The sequence below is a fragment of the Fundulus heteroclitus genome, chromosome 23, assembly GCF_011125445.2.
Source record: "Fundulus heteroclitus isolate FHET01 chromosome 23, MU-UCD_Fhet_4.1, whole genome shotgun sequence".
In the NCBI taxonomy this organism is placed as follows: domain Eukaryota; kingdom Metazoa; phylum Chordata; class Actinopteri; order Cyprinodontiformes; family Fundulidae; genus Fundulus; species Fundulus heteroclitus.
This window is the reverse complement of record NC_046383.1, coordinates 10,894,934-10,915,215: the sequence shown is the minus strand read 5'-3', so window position 1 is coordinate 10,915,215 and position 20,282 is coordinate 10,894,934. Positions and strand designations below refer to the sequence as shown.

The 20,282-nt window shown below is 40.0% G+C and overlaps 1 protein-coding gene across 2 annotated transcripts in view; it reads left to right on the top strand.

Annotated features, from left to right (window-relative positions):
• The window catches only part of spata5 (spermatogenesis associated 5), a 155,448-nt gene that overhangs the window by 35,855 nt on the left and 99,311 nt on the right, over positions 1-20,282 (top strand). For both annotated transcript variants that reach the window (XM_012879217.3, XM_036127385.1), the window contains exons 12-14: positions 7,662-7,871; positions 13,534-13,587; positions 14,697-14,776. In XM_012879217.3, the coding sequence (XP_012734671.2) occupies positions 7,662-7,871; positions 13,534-13,587; positions 14,697-14,776 (344 nt within the window). The remainder of the gene's footprint in view (positions 1-7,661; positions 7,872-13,533; positions 13,588-14,696; positions 14,777-20,282) is intronic.

Genomic DNA, 20,282 nt, shown 5'->3' with positions numbered 1-20,282 from the left:
ACAATCTCAGCCAAAGTCTCACCCACAGATGAAGAAAATTGGTTAGCATGCCATCAAAACAAACAAAAAAAAAAAAAACCCAATCCAGGAAATAATCAAAAACCCAATCCAAATCTGTCATGAGCCGGAAGCTGAGCAGCGTTCACATGGACCGCGACAACTTGGCTAAACTACAGTTTTAGCCAAACAACCTAAAAAGTCTTCTGTAGGAAAGTTTTAATGGCCAGAGAAGGCAACAATGTTTGGAGGAGCAAGGTAAGAGTTTTAAACCCAACCAGCTGTTAAGCATGGTGGTGGTAGCGTACCTGTCACTGGTGAATGTTGAATTAAGCAAAACAACAACGGTTTAAACCTAGAGACAACTAAAACTGATTCCAAGCACACATTCAAAACTGGTTCTGGAGTGGACCAAGCAGGCTAACATGAAGCCTACAGACTGATTCTCACCTCAACCTTGTTGAGAATGGATGAAATCCGCCTAAAAGCCACAACTGGGCCATGAAACAATTCAAAGGAGCTCTTCTAATCCTGACGCGTACTGTTAATAATAATAATAACAATAAGGATGCATGAAATATTGGCATTAACATCGGTATCGGCCAATGTTAGTCGTTTTTAACAGATTGGTATCAGTCCAATAAGTAAAACTGATGTTAATATTAACAACCAATGTTTATTTCCATCTAGTTGTCCTTTGTGTCAGTGTTTCAAGAAGGGAGGGGGTTGGTCATGAGGTGTTTGTTCGCCCTTTTTTTTTCCCTTCTACCTTCTTGTTTCAGTGTCCATTTAACATGAAATACTCCCTGCATAAAATCTAATAAAGCTTCTTGCATATACAAATCAAGCGGAGCACTATGGTAAAAAGCAGTAAGGCTGCTCTTGTGAAAGTAAAATCTGTTGGGATCTTTTAGGCATTAAGACATATAATTCTTATTGCCACATTGCTAGACAGGACACTTAATAAATAAATAGCAATGATAATAATAATGATTAATGATGATGAACAGTCTAGCTGGAGGCTACAAAAGCTGTTTTTATTCCAGCTAAAGTCTGCTGAGGGAAAACTAACTAAGTACAAGTCAAGAGTGAATGTAAAACGGCACAATATGTTGCAAATTCATCCTCACTGCAGCATCAGTGTGTGCAATATTCATGTCATAAAGGACTGTTTGGAGTGTTATAATAGTTAACTAATATATACCAAATCTTACGAACTAGCATTTTCCAAACTAATGTAATATTTAGTCAGTTGGAAACCATAAAGTTCACAAAGCGATGAAAGCCGAGATGATGAAGAGAGGAAAGAGGATAATAGGGAGACAGATGTAATCATGGCACGATTTCCTAATCTAATTTAGCCCTGGTACATATTTAGACTTATCTGTATAATTTTGACCCTGTCCAGACTCAAACATGAAGTTTAAAGTATCTTATTACACATTTAAATGTATCAATGAACGACATTCATGCTGACGATGGATTTGTGTAAACGTTTAACCGGGGCTGTAGCTTTAGGTTTAGATTTACCAAAACTAATGCCGGCAACAATTCGCAGCTACTTTCTGTGCTGTTTCTTTTAAAGTTTATACCAAAACGTTGTGTTTTACTCATAACATTCTGCGCACATCTGACTCCTGAACCTTCGGGGCTTAATCCTACCGTACTTCTTCTCTCCCCCATTCCTGTTTTTATCTAATTTTTCTTCTGTCTGGGCTTTTAGATTAGCACTTTTGATTTGCTGGCTTGCTTCTGGTCCATCTCTCAGCCTGTCCCCTCGTCCTCCCCAGCCCTCGTCACTCTTTTTTCCCCCTCTGGCTCAGCGCTGGCCATAAATCGTTCGGCATTTACAGTATGTGGCCAGATGCCAGGTTTCCATTAGGTGCTTCGCTCCCCGGAGACGGCGCCGGTGGCCTGGGATGTGTTACCTCTGCGGGCTGGTGGAGGGGAGGGAGGAGGAAGTCAAACAGATGGGAGGGGAAGGAGTTATAAACACTGGCATTTAGATCAGAACATGCGATGCAGTGATATTGAGAGGGTCAAGCTAAAGAGATGAGGGAGATAAAATTACCAGCTTGTTTTCAAGCAGATTGACTTTCTGGTCATCTTTAAAGTGGCCTTGATCAAAGGTTTTCTGTCTTTTTAAGGATTTTCTAGCTGCTTTTCCCCTCATTTTCAGTCGATTCTGTCTCCTGACCACACGTGTTATACTAACTGATGAAAGCATTGGACCTTAAACCAGACATTTAAGCTACAAGCCACACGTGATCAATATCTGAAAGTCAGATCTGTCAGAAACAGGAAACAAATTACTCAGATGGACTCTCCCTGCTAAGTGGATTACTTCAGATGGCATTTGGTTGCAAAAGATTTTATTTCAGAGTGTTTTAGTAAAGGAGGGCTGAGTTTTCTTATCACTTTAACTCTAAATTTCTTTCCTTAAACCCCCAGTGGGATTTTTATTTAAATTTTTTGATAACCTTGGCCATTTGGAGAGAGTTTTCATTTCGCAATATTTTTGTTTATATCAAGTCTTTTTATTAAATAGAGCCATCCGTGTCCCTTCCACATTGTTTGTCCCCTTGAGTTTCATTAAAATGCTTTTTTTTTTTAACAGACTACAACAGCTTGTTATTTCTATTTTTATTTAACTTGTGTAAAAATCCCCTAAAAATTATTTGTTTAAATTATTTTCCAGTAGGTGACGTTGTTTCATGTTTTCTCATGAACTGTAAATCTATTTTACTTATATGGAAAAATAAAAACTGCTTACTGAGTCCAAATGAATGTAAAATATTGAAAAATAATAAGAAAATAATAATTCCCTTTTTGGTTTTTCTTCACAAAAGTAGACTTTGAACTCGCATTTAAGGCCTTCGAATTCATAAAATCTATTAATATTTGTTTTAAATGGCGTAGACAGCAATTATCAATGGCATTCAGTGGGAACTAATTTGGAAAAATAGTTTTATCTACACTGCAAAAATGGATCTTAAAATAAGTCAAATGTTCTTAAAGTTAGTGTATTTGTCCTTGATTTGAGCAGGTGAATAAAATTATTTGCCAATGGAATGAGTATTTTGTAGCCTCGTGAGACCATCCTGATCTCGCGAGCTTTCAAGGTTTCACTCGCAGATCAGTCTGGCTACTTTCCGTTAAAGAAAATTTGGAGCCGTTCACCAAACGAACGTCCAATCAGCGTTGGCTTTGAGGCGGGTTGAGGTGTGACGCAACGGGAAGCGCGATAGTTCAGTCTAAAGAACATGGCGGCTTCAGCCGATGAAACTAGCGTTAGCGTGGCTATCGAGCAAGTTTTATCGGAATTACAGAGTATTTCTTTGCTGAGCTAACGAGCCTTTACCTGCAGCAGCAAGAGTAGCTTGGCTTGTGGTTGTGTTTTCGTCGTCGCTCTGTTACGAGCGACGACGAATCTGATTGGTTCATTTGGCCCGTCTATCACCAACATAGGCCAATCAGCTAACCAGTATTTTCGCCCCTTCCCAAAATTACTTCAACGGAAGGTTTCCAGATGGATATGCAGAGCAAATCTATCTGGCGGAGTCAGGTAAAGTATTTTGACCCCTAAAGTAAGATAATTAGACATCCTGCACTTGAAATAAGATGATGGAGATGAGTTGTTCCTATTTTAAGTGCATAAATCTTATTCCATTGGCAAATCATCTTATTTACCTGCTCAAATCAAGAACAAATATACTAATTTTAAGAACATTTTACTTATTTTAAGTTCCGTTTTTGCAGTGTAATATTTCTCTGGCCAGCGTATTTTCTGTTTTAAGGACTCGGGTGGAGGAATTTATTTACATTCAGTTTTGCAGAAAACAAGAACATTTCTGCCAATTTTTGATACTGTTTTGTGCAAATAATTAGCCCCCAAATTTGGAATAAATGAAGTTTGTGTTTTCCTTTTTTTATTTATGTATAAGACCTTATTTAAAAATTACATTAAAAGCATAAAAAATATCATATATGTTATACACGGTGAGGAATGAAACACATGATGGATGTTGGCATTGTGGAAATGATCATTTTGTTTTTTGTCTTGTATTTAAAAGCCACCAACATGTTAAAAAAGGACTGCGGTCAGAACGATTCACGCAACAAACTAAGAAAATAGAACTGAAAATCAAAATAGAGGTAAAATTAAAAAAACTAGGTGAATTTTGACAAAACGGAGAGAGCCCAGAGGGTAAAAGCGTGCATGTGTAGAGTTTGTCTAATCAGAAGATAAGAGCGACCTGGTCTCCCCACCTGGCTTTCATTTTACTCTGACTCAATCTGATCAAAAACCAACGTTCTCAACGAATAATTAAAGATCCATTTAAGGGAAACTCTCTGATTGCCGACCTTCATGGACGGCCTCTGCTGCCTCCGCTGCCAAACCCGATTCCTTTTGTTGCGCGTGTAACGAGATAACGGCGAGCGTGGGAGGACAGAGGAGCGGTGATGCAGAGGTGCAGCAGATGAAACGGAGGGGATGGGTTTGAATGTAGAGGAGGAGGTTAAGACGACTGCGGATGGGACAGAAGCGAACAGTACGGAAAGGAAAGCAGGAGGAATGTGAGACAGGAAGGGTTTTGGACGAAGCTCACTCCTCCTTATCTGCTTTATCTCCTCCGGTTGTTCACTGCCGGACTCTCTCCTTCCCTTCCTCCCTGCCTCCTTCCTTCCATCGCTCAGACAGACAGCTGTTGGCAGACTCCCTCTGTTGTTGTTCGCTCCGTCCTGATTCAACCCAAGCTCCTCCATCTCCCTCCAAATATGCTATCCCCCCCCCCATCCCCTCTTTTCTTTCATTTCTCCTCTCCGCTCCATCCAGCCGACGCTTGGAGGAACTCGAGATTCTTTTGCAGTTTACTCATATGGTCAGAAGGTTTAAAAAGAGGTCCTTTTATGGTTTAGTTGAGAACATCTCTGGCATCAGCACGCAATCAAAATCACTTTGGGTCCGTTTTGCATTTATTGTTAGCGATGCGTTTGCGGCGAGCTGCCACAGGTTACACGTGCACGAAGGACCGCAGTACGTTATCGCAGCGAAGATTATTCATTAGACCTTGACCTCTTCCTGCTGCCTTCCTCCAATATGAAGCAGATTTGTTTTCCTGATTGCCTCTTTCTGACCTCGCTGAACCCGCCGGATTCTGATTGTGTGAAATAATGCAGCTCTCTTCCACATCTGCTTCTGCACACGCTGCATCTGGTTAGTTTTGAATTCACCGTCACTTTCTCCAGGTTCGGATGGCCAACTTGTTCTGTAATTATTATTATTTTTTTTAGTATTTTACCTGCGTGGTTCGTGTTGAAATGGAGCCGCTCACTGTGGTGACGTTGAAGTGTTTAGTTTGGTTGTGAACGGCTGCTGTACACTGAGACTTTGAAGACAAACGTTACAGACGTCAGTCAGAACTTTTCCCCTTTAAGGCAGGAGCTAGTTGTCTGCTGTGGATGCTACATGTGCTCAGACAGTCTACTCCTGTTTCCAGGATGCTGCTGCTAACCTTTTTTGTGTCTTTTTCTGGCTTTTTGTGCCACCAGTGGCTCGTTTTTGTTTTTTCAAAGTACAATCTTTACCTTTTTGTAGACATGGAAGTGAAGCGTAAACAGCAGCAAACTGTGTTTTTTATTATTTCAGGGTTGTTATGCAGTCTAGAAAGAATGTTTATCATCCCTCCATTCATCCATCCATCCATCCATCCATCTCTCCATCCATCTCTCCATCAACCCATCCATCCATCCATCCATCCATCCATCAATCCATCCATCTCTCCATCAATCCATCCCTCCCTCCATTCATTAATCCATCCATCCATCCATCTCTCCATCAACCCATCCATCCATCCATCCCTCCCTCCATCCATTAATCCATCCATCCCTCCCTCCCTCCATCCATCCATCCATCCATCCATCCATCCATCCATCCATCCATCTCTCCATCAACCCATCCATCCATCCATCCATCCATCCATCCATCCATCCATCTCTCCATCAACCCATCCATCCCTCCCTCCATCCATTAATCCGTCCATCCATCTCTCCATCCATCCATCCATCCATCCATCCATCCATCCCTCCATCCATTAATCCATCCATCCATCCATCCATCCATCCATCCATCCATCCATCCATCCATCCATCCATCTCTCCATCAACCCATCCATCCCTCCCTCCCTCCATCCATTAATCCATCCATCCATCCCTCCATCCATCCATCCATCCCTCCCTCCATCCATTAATCCATCCATCCATCCATCCATCCATCCATCCATCCATCCATCCATCCATCCATCCATCCATCTCTCATCAACCCATCCATCCATCCATCCATCCATCCATCCATCCATCCATCCATCCATCCATCCATCTCTCCATCCATCTATCCATCTCACCCTCCATCCATTAATCCATCCATCCATCTCTCCATCAACCCATCCATCCCTCCCTCCATCCATTAATCCATCCATCCATCTCTCCATCCATCCATCCATCCATCCATCCATCCATCCATCCATCCATCCATCCATCCATCCCTCCATTAATTTCCTTAAACTCTTTAGTTTTAGCATCCTCTATATTGTAAGTGGGGGGGTGTTGTAGTGGTTAGAGGGTGTTTGCATCTTTAAGAGGATCCAAAGGTTGGCGGTTTGAAACTCTGTCCGTCACTCTGGGTCCCTGAGCAAGACCGTTGACCACAGATTGTTCCCCGTTCCCTACTCAGTGTTTGTAGCATGTTGCTCCCTAAAGGACGGGTTAGACGCAGAGACAAATATCCTCTCTGTGGGACTATAAAGGGAAATATTTATTTAGATTTATTTTATACTCTGACCTCTGTTGACATTCTGACAGAAATTCCCTGTAAACTTTTGTTTTTTGTGCTTTACACAAGGACAAAGTTCTCATACATCAATGTGGAAAGGTAAAGTTGACCTGAAAATTAAGACAAGGTTGAGCCTAGATTTTGCGCCCCTGATCCCAGGCTTAAATAAACCTCCGGCTTTATGAAGGTAGAGTCAACTTCCTTAATTACAACGAACAGACATTAACTTTAGAATAATGTTTCAAAAGCTTGTAGACTGAACGATGCACTTCTCATACCTCCAAATTCAGTTTATGAGATCAAAAAAATAAAATAAGGAAATGCATATAAACAGGTGAAAACAAGCTTGTGTATTATAATAATTATAATTAATCATGAGGATATTAATTGTGTTTACAAACAGTTAACCGGTTAGGATAGAATAATCTATCTCTGATACGTGAACAAAATGTTGTCCATGTTGGGAGTTTTAATTCAGCTTAGACTGTTTTATGGGTGAACTGAGAACATGAAGGGATTAAATCTATGCGAACAGAACCCCAAACTAGTTACTTTTAAAAAGTAAACTCACAGCACATGTCCTGTATGCTTCTCTTTAAAGCTTTTGTTTTCCTTGCTCTGTCTAACCTTCAAAAAAAGAAAACATGGTTGTTTATGTTCAAGGTGTTTTTTTTTTTTATATTTAAACACCACTTTTCTCGCTGAATAGTTTCCTTCCTTCCATTTTCTATATTGTGTTATGATTTGCTGCAGCAGCAGAACCTCAAGGTCAGCCTGCAATACAATAATATGTCATCTTCCAAGTTGCTGAAGCAGGATTGTTTCTGTCCAGGTGCGCTGGTCAGATGTCGGTGGGATGGCAGAGGTGAAGCTGAAGCTGAAGCAGGCCGTGGAGTGGCCCCTGAGGCACCCCGAGGCCTTTACCCGCATGGGGATCCAGCCACCCAAAGGAGTCCTGCTCTATGGGCCCCCCGGCTGCTCCAAAACCATGATAGCCAAGGCCCTGGCTAATGAAAGTGGTCTCAACTTTCTGGCCATTAAAGTGAGTTTTCCCCCATTAAAATTTAAAGTTTGTTTTTCCATCGCTCTGTGCCGACCAATCCCTATCAAATTCCTCCGCTGATTTCCTGATGAGTTCAAATTAAAGATGGTACCAACGCTCGCTGCTCTTCTCTTGTTTAATGGGATACATCATAATGAAAACATAATGCTTTACAGATGTGCCTCTGCATATCGTTTTCCTGATTGAGTGTTCTGCCAAAAACGGCGTATGAGTCAGCCGTTAGTGTGAGGACTGAAGACCTGCCGCGCTGTCTCTCTGTCTCTGCCTTCGCAGTTTAGCACGCTTAATGCAAAGCGCGTTGCGTTTCCGCTCTTTAATTAGCCGATAAGCTGTTTACGGCACTGAGCAAGTTTTAAATTTCTTAAAACGTTCCGTAAAAGTTGCCAGATTTGTTGTCGTTTTAATTAATAGTTCCCTGCAGGACCTTCTTCCAGGATCCAGCTGTTTGTCCACTGCTGTTGTAGTTTCCACCAGGGGAATTAGGACAAAATCTGTGAAAGGCGGCGTTGGCGAACATGTTTACTGTTGTAAAATATGAATTAATTGAATTAAATGAAGCGTGGACCTCCATGTGTAAAGGCATAGATGGCTGGCACACTCTTTGAACTGATTTTAACCAGTACTGCTTTAGTGTTTACATTCTGAGGAACAAACTTTGATTATCAAGACTACTCAAGATACTCAACACCGGTTTATTAATCATCACATTAATGTATCATTTATTTATTAAAAAAATCAGCCAAATTTGGAACATTTGTAAACTTTTTACAATTTCTGATTAAAATCACACACTGCAAAAAGGCAACACTAAGTAAGTAAAAATGTCTTGAAATTAGTTTATTTTTCCTTGATTTTAGGAGCCAAATAAGACTATTTGCCAATGGAATGACAATTTTTACCCCTAAAATAAGATAATTAGACATCCTGCACTTTAAATAAGATGATGGAGATGAAATGTTCTTATTTTTAGTGCAAAAATCTTATTCCATTGGCAAATAGTCTTATATACCTGCTCTAATCAAGGAAAAATACACTGATTTCAAGAAAAATTCACTTAGTTTTAGTTCCCTTTTTGCAGTGCATGAAATCACAGAGATTCACGAGTCGTTGACCCGCTGGAGACGATTTCCTAAAGAGCTGAAGGTGGTGCGGCTGCAGGGAGCTTCTTCCTCTGGCCTTTAACCCCTTGTTTGTCCTCTCTCATTCATCACCCCATCCTCTCTGCCAAACACCTCCAGCCCCCCCCCCCCTCATGCCCGATGTCACCCACAACTCCTCCCTCGCTCAGGACATGTCGACAGATGTTGATTGATCGCCTAGTTGAATTGTTGATTAGTGAATATTTAGAAAAAAGACAGGAAGTCCAGACAGAAGCTCTCAACTGGCATCATTAAGCCAGAAGCCAGCGCTGCTCTGACCTTCTACCTTTTCTTTCAGAAAGCTGCATGATTTCACTCCTTTTCTCCATCCTTCAATGAAATACACTCATGGTTCATAAAATAAATACTTTTATTAAGATTTGCGCGTTTAAGATGGCAACCGCTTTCTGACTAATTTTTATTTGAATAAGATTTTCTTTTGTCTTTTTCATTTTGAAAGCTTAGAGTAGTGGGTGTTTTTATACTTTAACTTAAAAAATAAAGTACAAACTACTGAATTTCTTTGGTTGAGTTGATGCTACAGCTATTATTGGTGATCTTAGTTAAGGTGCAACTAAGTGAGGAGGGTGTTTTGATACTTAAAGTTTTGTGCTGTAATGTTCTGCCGCCAGTCTGAAGCTATCACCAAGAGAATCTGCTCTTTGAAACGGGAGAAAAAAACATCCTGGCCGCGCTGCTGAAAGCCGCTCTCAACCATCTGCAATAACAGTATCAGGTTTTTCCAGTGCCGCGGTTGCTTTGACACAGATACGTTATCCCGATTTAAATGTGGATACTTTAAGGGCTCAGCCTGTTTCCTCTGTGCAAAAAAAGCCCTATTATCATCTTGTCAATTTCAGTTTCCTCCCTTCAGCCACTCAAACACGCTCATGGTCACAGATGCATACCTGCACGCCAACACGCGTCCGCACACACATCTCGTATCTCTGCTGATGTTTTTTTCAAATGTGTCCCCCCCCCCCAAGTCCGTACCTCAGCGAGCAGACTGGGAATAATGAGTCAACCAACTTACTGCAGGAGACAAAAGGGCTGGAAGTCAAGTGTCGTCTCGTCCATCAGCCAAGAGGTGTTGAAAGAGTAGATTGCAGTGGAGGAAGTTCTTCTAAAGTCTAAAGTGGCTGTTTGTCTGCTGTGAGCGGGAGAGAGTCGAGCGTCTAAATGGCTTGAAGCTTTTTAGTAAAGCAGAGAATAAATGTTTAAAATAAAAAGGGGTAGTGTTAGAAGAATAGAAAAATCCATTATTTTCCACACTTGGGAAATTCTGGCGTACCGAAACATGCAGGAAGCATATATGTATATGTGTGTGTGTGTGTGTGTGTGTGTGTGTGTGTGTGTGTGTGTGTGTGTGTGTGTGTGTGTGTGTGTGTGTGTGTGCAATATAAAGGATAAGAATAAGATACTTTACCGTAAGGTCACATTTAATTCCATAAAAAAGTTTTTATATAGCGCCAATTCACGAAACATGTCATCCAAAGTTAAATTCAATCAGATTATACAGATTGGTCAGAAAGTTTCCTCTCTAAGGAAACCCAGCAGGTTGCATCAAGTCTCTTCAAGCAGCATTCACTCCTCCTGAAAGAGTGTAGAGCCACAGTGGACAGTCGTCTGCATTGTTGATGGCTTTGCAGCAATCCCTCATACTGAGCATGCATGGAGCGACAGTGGAGAGGAAAACTTCCCATTTACATGTTAAGAAGAAAACTGTACACTTATTAAAAAAATAGCATTCGTAAAAACGTATGTTCATTTTATGCATAAAAGTACACCATAAATATACAAAGTTAGTCCAAATTTGAGTTAAATACTTTTTTATAAAATGTATAGAAAGTACTTTTAAACCAAGATGGCTAACTCTAAAAAAATTTTACATTATATTGAAACTAGTGTTGCATCGATACCGATACCAGTATCGGCAGGGGCGCCTATACCGCACTAAAATGGTGGTATCGGTATCGGCAAGTACCAGCAAATAGGTCACAGATACCATTTTGATGTTTGTATGTCACTTGAACGCAGCCTTCTCTCTCCCGACACTCACTAGTTCTACTGGATTCACTTTGTATTAGTCTTTTTCCTGCTTTAATAAGGTAGCAGCTTGACAAAGCCATGATACCAATTATTTTACATCCAAGTAGTATGCAGTTCTTCATATATACACACACATAAATTTCAAAGTAATGGTTTCGGTATGGTATCGGTATCGGCCGATACTGCACAGCCAGGTATCGGGTATCGGTATCGGGGCCAAAAAATGGCATCGGCGCAACACTAATTGAAACCCCCCTCAAATTGTTGTATAATACTTGTGAGGATAATTAATTCAGTGTAAAATTTGTAAAATTAGCGAAAATTTTAACAGATGTCAAGTAGCTTGATAAGAGCTCCGATTTATACCCAGTTATATAGAATCTAATCTGTCCCATAATTCAATTCAAATCCGCCCAATTCATTGCGATCCGTGTCATACATGGGGTCAGATGGCCACGAGTGGACAGCCGTCACATCTGACTGTGGGTTGAGAGGACAGGAAGGCAGAAAACACCTGATGCACTGAGGCAGGTGTAGCTCTGCCCATGGCTTTATGCACATAAGAGACAGACCGCTAAACACAGAAGCACTGAACCAGGAGTAGTTTTTATTGCAGAGGTTCTTGAACTTTTTAGCACCTCAGTACATGCTGTTGCTCAATTACCTAACTGTCAAAAATGTAAAAGCAGCAACACAGGATGCAGTTAAAGAAAAGAAATGGCTCCTTTTTTTTTGAAGGATGCAATTTTTTTTTTTTTTTTTTCAAGAATTAGAATTTTAAAATTTTTCAGGTCAGAGAGATAACGGAGAGGTTCCTGAAGTTAGAATTCAAAGTCAGATCCTGGTTTCTGCACCAGCCCCATCCTCAAAATAAATCTAAGAGTCGCTTTAAAACCCTTTACGCTGTTTATTTTCCCTCCTACCACCAGTCGTACTTTTACCACCATTTAAGAACCATTATTCTGTGGGATAGAAAAAAAACCCCAAAATATACACATAGTTAACACCCACAGCTGCTCTATCCCAACTCCATCCATGAAAGAGACAAACGCTAAATACAGAAGCACCAAACCATGAGTACTTTCTATGGGAGAGAAAACCGAAGTGTGCACAGAGTGAAAGGGAGCAAAGCTGCTCATGTCTGTGTCCCACAGAGAGGCCAAACTCCACAGCACAGGGCCAGGCGTACTTTCTATGGAAAGAAGACCATAACAGTTCAGAATCTGGTATTTAAAGTAAAAACTGATGATTTTTCTGATCTATTATAGTTAATTTACACGAAGCCATGTATGAAAACCATAGTAAGACTGACTCTGACTACTAGACAAATAAACCTGCACACATACCATCCCACATTATTTTTTATGAAACTGCATCAGTGTGCAGATTTTGTAGGAGAATTCACTCTCACCTTTTTAAGTGGTAGCTGGCTGTGAGAGGACAGAGCAACCAGCAGACTAGCATGGGTCAAAATGGGCTAAAACAGGTCATTTAATGTCAGCAATATATCCTGTTTCATTGTTCCAGATTAAACCACCGAATAAAATGTGTTGTTTCGGAAACTCTTAATTTCAGGGGCTGCTTTTCCAAAACGTGTCAGTGTTTTTGGTTAAAAGGAGGCCAAAAACAAAAGAAAGCTGGCTTTTACATCATTAAAAAAACTATTATGACCAATTACTTAAGAACTTCACAACTGCTAAGGTCCAAGTGATCGAAGCGCTTTCTTTTACTCGACTTTCTGACCTCTGGACCTCTCATATTTGTCTAGTACCTTTATGTTCTGAAGAACTTCATAAGCTGCAGGAATATTTTCCTGAGCCTCCTCCTGTCCAGTGTAGGAACAGAAGGACACATAGCTAGTTCTGATCATTGGACATGAAAACCACGCTGTAACCTTGACAAATATGGCTGCAGGTTGCACACATATTCATGAAGCTGCTGAGCGTGCAAACCTATATTCTGTGTTTTAGAGCTTCCTAAAGACCCAGTTTTTCTTTGATGTGCCTGAATGCATCCATAACAGTTGAAGTTGCACCATGGTGCGAGCAGATGTGCTACTTCAATGCTCAGAGAGTGGAAAATGTGCATCTTTGCCAAATAAGCCACATGTGTTGCATACAAACATGAAACGGTACACAGCGTACAGTGAGCACGGGGGGGAAAAAAACACATCCTGCTGTTCTGCAAACTGAATTATCACCGTTAATATGTTTGATCTGCCTGGATTGGAAGAGCAGATGTTTTTGTTGTCATTCAGAGTTTTACTTCTGGATTATGACTGATTTAAAATAAAAAAAGACTCAAGTGTTGCAGAACAAAGAATTGTCATAAGGCATATTGTCAATAAAATGTTACATTCTTTTAATTCTTAATCTGGCCATAGTACTGTTTGTTTTATGGTAGCTGTTATAAATGGGTAACCCTGTCCTTTTCCACATGAATCGTTCTTCCAGGGTCCAGAATTACTGAGCAAGTATGTTGGGGAGTCTGAAAGAGCAGTTCGAGAGGTAAGTTCTTTCAACGTTGCTTACAGTGTTATGTGATGGACCAACATAAAACCGTGCTAAATTCTGATGTAAAAGAAAAGCTAAGATTACGCACCCAAACAGGGAATTTGACCTTGGTTTCACACACAGAATACAGACACAAAATCTAAATATGTAAACTTCAGATGAAATAGAATAAAAGACTAAAAAATAAAAAAAACAATGTGTATATATAGTATATATGAATCAGTCACAACAGATTTCTCTTACATAACTCTTAGCAAACTGCCGACTTTGCTTTTCAGGCTTTGTTTTAACTGTAGCTTTTTTTTCATATCTGTGCGGAACTAGTAGTTGTGATGCTGACAGATTTTTCTATTTAACTCTGCATGGAACTCTGCAGCTCCTCCAGAGTTACCCCAGACACGTTGGATATTTCTGCTCTTATTGTTTTCAGAGTCCCGGCCTGTCACTCAGGGTTAGGGATGTCCAAAGCGAGGACCTGACAAACTAAAATCGTCTTTTATGACCCAACATTAACACAACTTTAATTTCATAGTAAAAAGGAACATGGACATCAGGTAACTGTTTCAGAACAGCAGACCTGGGTGCATCCATTCGTTAAGAATCCATTAACAGCGTTGAGGGTAAATTACACACTGGTAGACTCTGCTGCCTTCTGAAGGAGTACTGGCTTTTATTTAGGGGTGTCGGAGTAAAGGGGGCATAAAAATGCACACACTTGTCAGATTTTGATTTGTAAAAATAAATTGATCCTTGCTCTACTTTGTGTTGGTCTGTCACGTAAAAGCCCAATAAAATTTGCAGAATGTTGTTGCTGTAACTCGACAAAATGTGACACGACTGAGTATGTATGAATGCTTTTCAAGGCACCGCTGTAGGTTATTAATATAAATCCTTCCTGCTCTCCTTTCCTGAACTGAATTGTGTGGATCTGTGACCGGCTTTGGTTTTTGACGTAATCAAAGGATGACCCGCGGCGTGATTTCTGCTTCTAATGACCGCTGTATTTCCTCTGTGTGTTTGTGCCTCCAATGATTCATGCGTCCCATCCACAACGTTTCTGTTCCTGCTGCTGCCTCTTCCGTTGTTGCCGCCGCTGCTCGCAGGTGTTTCGGAAGGCGAGGGCCGTCGCTCCCTCCATCGTCTTCTTTGATGAGATCGACGCTCTCGCCAGCGAAAGAGGAAGGTACAGTGTGTCCCTTTTTTTTTTCTCTGAATTATGTTGAAAACACGCCGCCGATTGAAAACTAAAAATGGCTGTCGACCGGAAAAGAATCACGAAAACAGCTTCTTCCTGCTTGGTGACCAATTCATTGTCATCTGAGTAGAGCTTCAGTCTGCATACATCTCGCTGTGATTCATGCATGATAGACGGAGCAAACGTCCAAACCAGTCTGCATGAATGCACCACTTCCTGTGCAGTGTTTGCAGAGTTTTGTCTCTTTTCTCCAGCAGAGAAGACAGAAGAGAGTCTAGTATGGAGCAGTTTCAGTTGGATGGCACAGGGAACATCTGTGGCCTGGGGGGGGGTGGGGGGCGGAGGGGCAGAGGACAAGGACCGGAGGCACACAAACACCTCATTGTGCTCGTTCACAGCAGATGGGAAAGGCCAAATATTCAGCGAGCTTCCTGCTAAACCCGGCAAAGAAGCAGAAATCTGTAGGATGTAGCTAAGAAAAGGCCCACAGGCCTGGTGACTTAACTTGGCTCCCTTCTAAAGTAAAATGTTCATCTGTGATGTGTTGCACTTTAATTTTTGACTGTTTTACTTTGTGTCCCCAAAAGTACTAGGCTTAAAAATAAAATCTCTGATTTTATTATACTGAATCTAAATTATTGATTTTTCCCCGCCCTGCGATAGACTACTGACCTGTCCAGGGTGAACCCCACCTCTCGGTCATTTAATGCTGGAGATAGGAACCAGCACCCCTCGTGATCCCAACAAGGTGGTTTTCCCCTCCTTTTCTTTTCACAAAAAGAAATGAAAGAAATTATTTTAAAAATGTTATCTTATGTAAAACATTTTGTCTGGGAGTTGACCTGAATTCAAAGTGTAACTAAATACAAGCTGTGAGACATGCTTGTAAAACAAGATGGCGGTCCTGTTTTCGTAAACAATGAAAATATAACAACATATTTGCTGTTCATGATATTAAATAATGAGCTAAGAACAGGCTTCACTTCACTTGTGTAACTTCAAACTAACTTAAAAAAAGTAAATTAATAAATTAAAGTGCCTTGTTTTATGGTAAAAAGACATTTCTCTTTACACTATTTTGACATTATATTTTCTTAACATATATTCAGAATTGCTGCAAGTCTCTTCATGGAAGTCTAATGAGTGCATTGACAAATTAAAATCCAGGTTTTCCAAAAATTAAATCTTAAAACATTGTAAATTTGAATTAATTTAAATCAATTTATCGCCCACCCCTAAAACGTACTTCTACATTTTTAAATCATCAGTGTCATAATTCAGTTTTCCAAAAGTAATTCATCTTTTAAGGTTGTTTTTTTCAAGACCCATACATTTTTTTTTTATATAATTGAAAAGCTGATTTATTTCGCCAGCTGAATTTACTAAATGAAACACATGATATTGATTAATCACAAAAGACTGATGTTTTGAAGACTTTTTCTGTTAATTAATTTGGATGATTTTCCACTTACAAATAATGAAAACACAACATTTGAGATTAGAATATTACATCAGACCAATATCACAAAAAATTTATAAAGACAGAAATATGGTCCTAAAGCATATTTAATACCTGCTTAAAAGTCATTTTCAAGATGTACTTTTAATCTGATTGGATTTGATTATATTTCACAATATTTACATTTCATTAATTTGCAATGGCAAGTTTTTTTAATGTAAAACAACACACCATGACACATTTTCAAGCTTTTTTCTCGTTTAATGTGATCTGTACAGTGGTGTGAAGAAATGTTTGCCACTTCCTGATTTCTTATGTTTTTCACTCTTAGAACATCAAAAAAAAATTAATATTAGTCACAGACAACAAAAGTAAACACACAATTCTGTTTTTAAATTAAGGTTTGTATTATTAAGAGGGAACAAAAAAAAATACTAGACATCATACCAAGATCTGAAGAAATGTGGGGACAAATGAGAGATAAAGTAATTGAGATATGTCAGTCTGGAAAGGGTTACTAAGCCATTTCTAAAGCTTTGGGACTTCAGAGAACTACAGTGAGAGCCATTATCCACAACTGGTGAAAACATGGAACAGTAGTGAACCTTCCCAGAAGTGGCCGGCCGACCAAAATTACCCCAAGACCGCAGCGACGGCTCATCCAAGAGGTCATAAAGACCCCACAACAACATCCAAAGAAAGTCAAAGGTCTTATTCCTCCACCATAAGAGAGAGACTGGGCTATAAATGTCCAACATGGTAGAGGTCCAAGAAGAAAACCACTGCTGAGCTAAAAGAACACCAGGGCTCGTCTCAATTTTTCAAGAACACATCTTGATGATCTTCAAGACTTTTGGGGAAATATTGCTGTGGGCTGACGAGACATCTGCATCTACATGGAGACATCTACATCTGCCGTAAAAGTAATGCAACATTTCAGAAATATACCAAAAGTAAAACACGGTGGGGGTGTGATGGTCTGGAGCCGTTTTGCTCCTGCAGGATCTGGAAGGAAGACTTTGCTGTGATAAACGGAACCATGAATTCTCTTTGTGACTTCAAGCTGAAACCACCTTAAGTTCTGCGCCTGGACAATGATACAAAACACACCAGGAAGTCCATCTCTGAATGGCCGAAGAAAAACAAAGTAAAGACTTTGGAGCGGCCTAGTCAAAGTTCTGACCTCAGTCCTATTGAGATGCTGTTGCATGATCTTAAAAAAGGCCGTTCAGGCTCGAAAACCCTTCAGTTTGGCTGAATTAAAACAATTCTCTTTGCAAGTTGTTGCTGCTAAGGGTGGCCCAACCTACTATTAGGTTTAGGGGAAATCTGGGCCAATTAGGTTGGAATTTTCTTTTCTTCCTTAATAATTAACACCTTCATTTAAAAACTGAACTTTGTGTTTGCTTGTGCTGTCTTTGACAAATATTTAGATTTGTTTGATGTTCTGAAACACTTAAGTGTGGCAAAAACATAAATCAGGAATGCAGCAAACACTTTTTTCACACCACTGTATATCCTTTACAATTTAAACATCACAGTTTTCAGGCAGGTTACAAAGAATCGGCCAGGAGACGGTTGCAAAGAAATCCCTCACATAACATATTGGGCCACATTTCCAAAAGCCACATTTGAAACAGAAAACCCCACAATACCTACAGTGAAACGCAGCACCGTCCTGCAGGGTTACTTTAGTTTATTTTGAACTGGGGTTTTTGACCAGGTAAATCTAACGAGGAACAGTTTCATCCCAAAACATTCAGGCATCTGGTAGGAAGCTAAAAATAAGGGATAGTTTTATTTTTCAGCACCACAGCGACTCAGAGCACACAACCAGGTCACAAAAGAAGAGCTTTCCCAAAGGTGTTGCATGCAGGTTGCCTCCTACCAAAGAAGACTCATTGCTGAAATTGAATTAAATACAATATTGATATAAATATAATAGTGAAAGAGAGGTACGAACAGGGGCAGCAGTGCTGGCAAAAGGATAAGCGAACTACAAGGTTGCAAGGATGAATCCTGGCAGAGATCTTTGGAGTTTATGCTTCCTTCTTGTCCATCTGTGGGCTTTCTTCAGACGCCCAAAAAACCCATTTTGATTTTGCGACTTCTGATGGTGTTTCACAGTTATTGTCAACCTGCCATTTATATTTCCTAATCCTAAATACCTTTTGTTTAGTTTAAATGACGGGAGATAATATTGCAGTGTGTGTACACGCATCATGGTTCAGACGTTTTAAAAAAAAAAAAAAGTGACATAATTTTCATTTTATATGCGCCTAAAAAAAGACAAATTTTTTTAGACTCTGGAAGAAAATCCACTATGATGTGTGACAGTTTAAAGGTTTATCTGATGTTTAATTGCAACACTACTTGGAAACTTCTGTGTGTTAAAGGTGCATAGCCACGTTATTTTACTTAAAAAAAAAAATGATACGTCAGTAACTCACTCTGGTTGCTTAAAGAGTTTTTATGAAAGATTATCGCGTCCTGGTGGCGTATTAGTTATTATTTTGGCATTTTACGCTTTCTTTTTGGTGAACTTGTTAATAAATAAAGCCTTCCCTGTTTATTTTTAAAAGCAAAGGAAGTTTGTACTGCGCATGCACAGCAGGGGATTAAACAAGGAAGCGGCTAACGGCTATTAGCATCTCCCAGCAAAATAACACAGAATGTTCCAAGATCCAGTTAAAAACATCATCAGGATGGAGGCTTGCTTGGTGTATATAACCTTATTTTATCATGATCAAACGGTTCATGTGTTTTTTTTTTTTATAAACATAAAAAGTGGCTATGTACCTTTAAGGTTGTTTGAATAAGCAAAACAATTCTAGAGCCAATCTAACCTGGAAAAATCCAAATATCTTCTTTGAATACTCCACTTTTAAAGAAAGGAAAACATGCACAGTAAGTACCAAACATTTGCTAAATTGGCTGCAAATATAAGTCATTAATCATGCACTTAACTTCAACTACCAGGCTTCATAGATCTGGATCAGGTCTGAATTTTTCATTGCGTTGCACTTTAGAGCAACAGTGTCAAACAGGACGTGAAACTATGCAGTGTTTGTATATTTTCATTTCTTCTTGGAAAAAGTCCAGCGTGCACTAAATAACCATTTTTCCTTATCGGTCCGTTCTTTGCCAGTGCAGCTGGCAGTTTTTCTCTGTATAGTTTTTTTTCCACTTTGATTGAGCTTTCCTCTCTCCTGTTATGATTTTTCATGTGTGCTCAGCGAGTGCCAGCTACTTCTTGCTTTGCCAGATCACGGTGATAGGAGCAGGACTGGACCTGTGCCTTAAGGCCACTCGCCATTTAAAGAAACGCACTTCTTGCAGATCTGCAAAGGTTATTTATTGGTCCTCACTTCCTGCTGTGTTTAATCAATGAAGTGGCTCACGGACTGCCAGTACGGACTCAGAACTGTTGACACAACCAGACAGCCTCTTCTCCTGGGTGTGTGTGTGTGTACTTGTACTTGCAGCTGAGTGAGAATATTTTATTTATTTATTTTTTGCAAATTTTACCTGTAAAGTGAGGAGTTTGAGGTAAAGTGAGGGCTTTTTTTTGGGCTACGAGTTATGTTTAGGAGTAAAGTGTCAATATGGTTTTGGGTTAGGCTATAGAAAGGTTTGAAAATGATCGGAAGTCAATTGAAGTCAAGGTAATGTCCTCACTTTGTATTTAAAAGAAGGATGTGTGTGTTTTCCATCTGGAGGCTAGAGATGAGAAGCACCTGTAAATCTGTCAGCCTACCTGCCACGAGTCCAAACTAGTGGAGTGAAGTGCGGAGGCCAGGACAGGAGATGAAATGGGGCCGGAGGCAGAGATGAACAGATCCATCCATCCTCCACGCTACATCTAAACCCTGACCATTGCTAAAAGTGAACTTTGATATGAACCTTAACATTTCTGACCAAAAACAGAGAATTTTACAAACATGAGTATGGACACTCAACACATGAAGGGACCTTGTTTCCTTCAGCCTTTCCATTTTTTTTTTATACCCTTTGTTCCCCCGACGTCAGGCTAGT